This window comes from Pyrus communis, chromosome 15 (genome assembly GCF_963583255.1).
Source record: "Pyrus communis chromosome 15, drPyrComm1.1, whole genome shotgun sequence".
Classification (NCBI taxonomy): Eukaryota; Viridiplantae; Streptophyta; class Magnoliopsida; order Rosales; family Rosaceae; genus Pyrus; species Pyrus communis.
The window spans coordinates 11,141,001-11,148,117 of NC_084817.1; the positions used below are offsets into that span (position 1 = coordinate 11,141,001).

General features: G+C 38.6%; 1 protein-coding gene across 1 annotated transcript; it reads left to right on the forward strand.

Moving 5' to 3' along the window:
* The first annotated feature begins 2,450 nt into the window (after positions 1-2,450).
* Positions 2,451-6,152, forward strand: LOC137717251 (EIN3-binding F-box protein 1-like). The gene is made up of 2 exons (XM_068456554.1): positions 2,451-2,727; positions 3,397-6,152. The coding sequence occupies exons 1-2, from the start codon at positions 2,703-2,705 to the stop codon at positions 5,313-5,315; spliced, it is 1,944 nt and encodes a 647-aa protein (XP_068312655.1). The 5' UTR covers positions 2,451-2,702; the 3' UTR covers positions 5,316-6,152.
* The last annotated feature ends 965 nt before the right edge of the window (positions 6,153-7,117 follow it).

Genomic DNA, 7,117 nt, shown 5'->3' on the forward strand with positions numbered 1-7,117 from the left:
CACACACATTGACATTATTGTTTATGTCAAATGAGAAAAGATATCACGAGGGCAATGAGAGTGAAATGGTTATCCGAGCAGTAAACGGAGAAGTTTTTGCGTAGCGAAACTAGAGTGCAGTTGTTGTGAGAGAGAAGGTGAGACTAAAGTGGAGTCGGATTAGCATGACAAATCAAGAGATAGAGTAGGTTAATTCTTTTTATTTCTTGGACTGTCTGAATGAGTTGATTCGGAAATCAGACTTTAGAATTCCTCCGTTGAATGACATTTTAAAAATCAAAGCATGAATGAGGATCGTATAAAGTCAAGAATCACAATCGTGATTTTTATGGGGAATGTGGTATTGGGATTTATGGAGAAATGGCAGATTCACGAGTCCTATTTTTATTTATAATGATCGACTTTGATTCGCAGTCGCTCTGATTCATCACTCATGCTTGTCGAATTTGATCCTCTTGTAATTCCCCTTGAAACAAACATTATAAAATGTTAATAGCATTTATTCTTTGTGACATGAGATGGAGGAAAAAACACTAAATTTTAGTCTTTTCTTGGAAGGAAAAAGGAAATGAAGAAAATCATTAGAAGATTGAGTGTCTCGTTAGTATTTTAGTTGTTAGATTGTACTTTTATGATGGTTAAATCTTATATTTTTATTCTCGACAATTCCTTTGTTGTACCATTTAATGTTATCTACCATTGAAAAAAAATTGCGTAATCTTTTCTTCATGCATTATGGAATACAGAATTTACAAATGAAAACATTTGATTTGGGAAGCAACAAGTTCAAATTGGGTAAAAAAATAGGATCCTATAGTGAAAGGGATATGTTATCCATACACTTCTTTTTACTTCGTATACACTTTTTTAATTTCTGGTTGTGAGATCAACTGAATTGAAAAAGATCAAATGATAAAAATTAATAAGTTGTGTATGAAAAGTAAAAAGAGATGTATGGATATCAAACCTTATAGAGAAAAGTAGAGCTAAAGAAAGAATGAAAGCTTAGAGGTAATCCGTACATGTCATCCCTCTCTCCCCCCCCCCCCTCTCTCTCTCTCTCTCTCTCTCTCTCTCTCTCTCTGTGCATACCGCAACCTTTCAAGGTATTCTGTGCATTGTAAAAAGGAGCCCTAACGACGGCCTCTAAAAAATTAAGTAAAAGGTTGAAAATCTAACATAAATAAAAAATAAACCGCAAAATATCGTACCGCATCGACCTCTATCCCAATAAGTAAAAAAGGAGTAAATATAATATAAGAGGATGTATATGAATTGGTTCCGCTTCGGACTTTAGTGTTCATAGTCTAAAAATCAAAACATCTAGATTATTGATTGATGTGTAAAAGAAATCAGAATCGTTGATTTTGTGCGGTGGGCCAGGAAAATAAGTTAATGGGGACCATTAGATTCAATTTGTGCGATCCAGATGAATTGATTCTTAGACTCTGGACACTAAAGTCCGAAACGAATCCAATTTTTGTGTACCGGTACAAAATCGAACTGCATACATTGCTTCGCAAAATAAATAATAAATAAGAAATCTTCTGTCGTGGACTAAATCTAACATAATAGACAATCAAGTAAATTTTATCTTATAATAAAAAGGAAAACTAATGAAAAGAGCTTGAAAACTTTGAATTTTAATGATAAGGACAAAATATAGGGTAAAATGAATAGTATCAGGATTGACTTTTTAGTGTAAAAATGTGACTTTTCGTTAAACTGAACGTTACTATAAGTTTTCCGTTAAAACTCCTTATATAAAATACTATCTCATTCTCCATTTTCCTCCGTACATTGCAATAGCACTCTTAGCAATCTTCTTACCCTCCAGGAAGCAATCCAAAGAGTTTTCACATTAATCTTATTCCAATAAGGAGTGTTCTCTCACATATCTTTTCTTAATCTTCGAACCTCAGATCAAATGAATTAAATCAAATGATATGAACGAACAGAAAGTGTGTGGAAAGTAAAAAGGGATGTGTTGATAACATCATCTCGAAACCTAACCTTGTGTCCAAAGACCCCGGAAGAGAATCCTCTCCAGATCCACTTTGTGGGGATCCTAAGAATCCTCACATCTTAACCGTTCATCGTACATCGTGTGGTCATTTTTCGTCAAGTACTATTTGTGTTTAATTTTAAATAAAAATTTTAAATAATTTATAACCGTACGATACATAATGAATGACTAAAATGTAAGAATTCTTAAGATCCCACAATTTGGATCTGGATGGGATCCAAATCCCAAACACCCTAACTACGCAAACCCTCCCAAGCAAAAACCAAAGGGGAAAAAGGCAGGTTGCGGTTTGTGTGGTATTGATTGGATGGGTGGGAGAATATTACAAAGAAACCTACTTTCATAGCCCAAATGCATTGCATGTGAGTTAATCTTGCGTGTATTGTCACGTACCGAGCCCCATCACTCACAATAAATCTCCTATCAGACTAGTTCCATTCTTCATTACTCTCAGTTTCCTCTCTTTCCCTCTCCTCCATCTCTCCTTTTTTGCCCTACCTGATAGGGTTTCCATGTCCGTATAGCTCCAACCTCTCATGCATCAGTGCCTTCAACCTTTACTGATCGTTGTTGCAGCCTTAATCGTTTCCGGGTCTCTCTTTTTTGCTCTCTTTCGAGGGGTTTTTGGCGGAAAGCTTTGCACTTTCGGCCTCCCGGAGGTTTCTCAGTTGCACCCATGTCAAAGCTACTTGGTTTCTCCGGTAAGTCTTGAGATTTTTTATGTATTTTTGTTGAATTTATTGTTTTTGGGCTTAAATAATTGTCCGCTTGTTTGGAATTTGTGATTTGAATGATGTTTAGCTGTTAAATTTGTACATCAGAGATGGGATATTTGGAATTTTGATGAGCTAGCTTGTTGATCTGTTGGGTTTTCTTGTTTTTGTGAATTTTGATGATTTTAGTTTCATTTTTTAATAATATTTTGGATTTAGAATAATAATTTAGGGGGCTTAGATGAAATAGTTTTGGATTTGAAACCCTAAGATCTGATCAGCCTTTTGGTTCATGTATTCAATTTTGGGGTTATTGTATTTTTTTTTTCTTTTTTGGGTGAATTAATTGCTTTCTGAAATTAGATGAGGATTAATTAACCGATCATGGATCTGATGTGAATTTTAATAATATGGGTAGATTATGATCTGTCTTCAAATAGTTAGGGACCTGTCTGACCCAAATTTATCTTAGATCTCGGTTGAAAGTCTAATTTTGAATTCAATTTGGAATTATTTTTTTCTTCTAATGTTTCTGGATGAACTTTTTATTTCAGCTGAACATGTTTATTTGATTAGATCTTCATTAATTTATTATGTTGCCTTAGAGAGGGATTTGTAACATGTTGTGGATTTTAATATTGTGTTATTGGTTAGCAGGTAAAGATGATTTTTGCCCCGGGGGAATATACACAAACCTTAAAGAAGCTGGCCTCTTGTTGTCTCTTGGACATCATGCTGATGTCCTTTTTCCTCCTCGCAAGAGGTCTCGCATCAGTGCCCCCTTCATTTTTAGCGGAGGATATTTTGAGAAGAAGGAGGTGTCTATAAATGTTCTACCAGATGAGTGCCTCTTTGAAATCTTTAAACGAATTCCTGGAGGTGAGGAAAGGAGTGCATGTGCATGCGTTTCCAAGCGGTGGCTTAATGTTTTAAGTAATATTGATAGGGACGAATTCAGCAGCAACACAACCAACCAATCTTTCAAGCCTCAGGATGAGGTCTCTGGAAATAAGGCTGAAGATCAGGAAGTTGAGGGTTGTGGATATCTTTCCAGGAGCTTGGAAGGAAAGAAGGCAACAGATGTTAGACTTGCTGCAATGGCTGTTGGAACTGCTAGTCGTGGTGGACTGGGAAAGCTTATGATCCGTGGAAACAATTCTGTTCGTGGGGTGACAAACCTTGGCCTTAAGGCAATATCCCATGGCTGTCCTTCTCTGAGGGTTCTTTCTTTGTGGAACATGTCCTCTATTGGAGATGAGGGCTTGTGCGAGATTGCTAACCGCTGTCATCTGTTAGAGAAGCTTGACCTCTCCCGGTGTCCTGCAATATCTGATAAGGGTTTGATTGCAATTGCCAAGAAGTGTCCCAATTTGACTGACGTATCACTTGAGTCTTGTTCCAACATTGGAAACGGAAGTCTTCAAGCAATTGGCCAGTGCTGCCCCAATCTCAGATCCATTTCAATCAAGAATTGCCATCTTGTTGGGGATCACGGAATTGCTAGTTTGCTATCTTCGACCTCTTATGTCCTGACAAAGGTGAAGCTTCAGGCTTTGACCATCTCTGATGTGTCTCTTGCTGTTATTGGACACTATGGCAAGGCTGTTACGGATCTTGTCCTTACCAGCCTCTCGAATGTGACTGAGAGGGGTTTCTGGGTCATGGGCAATGGTCAGGGACTGCAGAAGTTGAAGTCCTTCACTGTTACATCCTGTCAAGGTGTTACGGATACAGGTCTTGAAGCAGTAGGAAAAGGTTGCCCGGACTTGAAACAGTTTTGCCTTCGCAAATGTCTATTCATATCTGACAGTGGGTTGGTATCGTTTTGCAAAGCAGCAGGATCTCTTGAGAGCCTTCATTTGGAGGAGTGCCACAGGATCACCCAATCTGGGCTTTTTGGTGCTCTGTCAACTGGTGGTTCAAAATTGAAGTCTCTGGCTTTTGTTTCCTGCCTGGGATTGAAAGATCTAAACTTTGGATCACCTGCGGTGTCTCCATGCCAATCTCTTCGATCATTGTCGATTCGTAGCTGCCCTGGATTTGGGAACGTTGGCCTGGCTCTTTTGGGTAAACTTTGCCCTCAATTGCAGCATGTAGACTTCAGTGGTCTTGAGAGTATAACAGATGTTGGGTTTCTCCCACTGGTTGAGAACTGTGAGGCTGGCCTGGTAAAGGTTAATCTCAGCGGTTGTGTGAATCTAACAGACAAAGTGGTTTCATCCATGGCTGGCCTACATGGTTGGACTCTGGAAGTCCTAAACCTTGAAGGCTGTAGAATGGTCAGCGATGCGGGCTTGGCAGCTATTGCAGGGAACTGCACATTGCTTAGTGATCTTGACGTCTCAAGGTGTGCAATCACTGATTTTGGAATTGCATCCCTAGCCCGTGCAGACCAGCTAAATCTGCAGATCCTCTCCGTATCTGGGTGCCCTTTAGTATCCGACAAGAGTTTGCCTGCCTTGGTGAAAATGGGTCAGACCCTTCATGGTTTGAATCTTCAGCATTGCAACGCAATCAGCAGCAGCACTGTTGACCGGCTCGTGGAGCAGCTGTGGCGTTGTGATATCCTTTCCTAGGCTGGGAAGAAACGGGTAATTGTTCATTTCAGAATCAGAATCGTCAACCACAGTGATCGGGATTGAAATAGTCAGGAAGTCCACAAATCATAGTCAGCTTTTGTGAGTAGCCACAGTTCATTTAGTTTTTGGGTCCATCAGCTATGGGTCTTTAGTCGTCAAGTGCCCCGGTTCCCTTTTTACCAGGGAAAACTGGCCATTTACCATTTTTTTGCAGGTTTCCTATCATTGGAGATCTGTTCCAGGTACTTGTGCCGTATATATCCCTGAGCAAACTGCTTTGGGGTGCTTGATCTAGGTTGCCCTTCCGGTTTCCAGTAGTTCTGGTTTGTATTGCTAGGTGCAGGAAGCCTCGACTTTTTGCTTGCCCATGTCCAATGCGTAGGCCAAGCTCTTTTAGGATTCCTACACCTAGTTCTAGTTCTAAGTCAGTCCAGTGTTGGTTTTACCGAGTCGCTCACGTTTTTTTACTTGTATGCCGTACGTGATGGTTGGGTCGTATGTTTTCCTCAGAGGGTGGGATCAGAGTTCCGAGGTCATCGATTTGTCAAAAGTCATGTAATCCGGTTGCTTTGGGCAGTTCCGAATGTGTGGTGTCCTTGTGTTTGGGGGCTTCGGCCTTGGCGGCGTTGTTATGCGTCTGCCTCGACAATCCTTTTCCTTTCGGGGAAAAGATTTGTTTTTTCTCCAAGCCCCTGTTTTTTGAGGCACCATTTGTTCATGGAATGTGCTCTGCAACTTCTTAATATTGTTAGTGAAATAAAATTCAGTTGAGGCACCCTTTGCGATGTATCCTTCTTATGATATGAAATAAAATTCAGTTGTGTTTTAAATGTGTTTTCGATTTCGCATATGCTTAGTAAATTTCCTTGTGAATAGAGAGTCCCGTTTACTGAATTTGATGTTAAAAGTTGAGATTAAAACACATAATAATCCGTCGGATTTGATATCAAATGTTGAGATTAAATCATTTAGTAGTTTGTCAGATTTGATATCAAGGGTTGAGATTAAAACACTGGTCAAGAACATCTATGTGAAGTCATGGATGTAAGCAATTGTTGGTAATGCGGAAGCTGTTTCCCAAGTGACAAACCATGTCGCTCGCTTCCTGGCACGTTCATCAGATATTTCAACGAGGCTTATTTACGGCAGAAAGTCCTTTCAATTAAGCGTTTGTTTGTACTCCCACTCCCATTTTCTCCTTCGGCACTCTCCCTTTAATTCTCCTTTGACGAGTTATTTTTTCCAAAACATTAGAAAGTCGAAGGTAATAGTGGAGGACATAAAATGGGGTGCCAAAGTCACCATCGCAGCGGCGACTGTTTGATAATTATTTTATTTTTAATTTTTTGAAAACTAAAAACTAAAATCTTATTTGGTAATTACTTTTAGTTAAAAAATAAATAAATAAAAAAACGAAAACTAAAATTTTCCTCCGTGAGTTTTCAAAATTTTGCCTTTGAGTTTTCTTATTATTGTTTCCCCGTTTTCATTTTTTTTAAAACTGAAAGTAATTTTTTTTTTTTTTTGGAACAAATAATATTATCTATACTAAGAGGGTGGAGAAGTGTGATAAGTCTCACACCGAGCTAGCCATAATAATATGGCTCCTATTCGCTTTTGGCGTGAATCGAATCTAAGATTTTTCACCTACAAGTAAAAAGGAATACCACTAGATCGTAGTACTAAGTAGAAAAAATAAAAGTAATTACTAAACAAAATTTTAGTTTTAAGTATTCAAAAAAGGGAAAAGTGACAACTACAAATTAAGAACGAAATAGTTATCAAATAGTCTCACAGGT

Bases quoted from the DNA above. Each gene is read 5' to 3' on its own strand.
- LOC137717251 (XM_068456554.1), top strand. From the start codon at position 2,703: ATGTCAAAGCTACTTGGTTTCTCCG. The intron at 2,728-3,396 runs GTAAGTCTTGAG...ATTGGTTAGCAG, and splicing joins AAAGCTACTTGGTTTCTCCG to GTAAAGATGATTTTTGCCCC.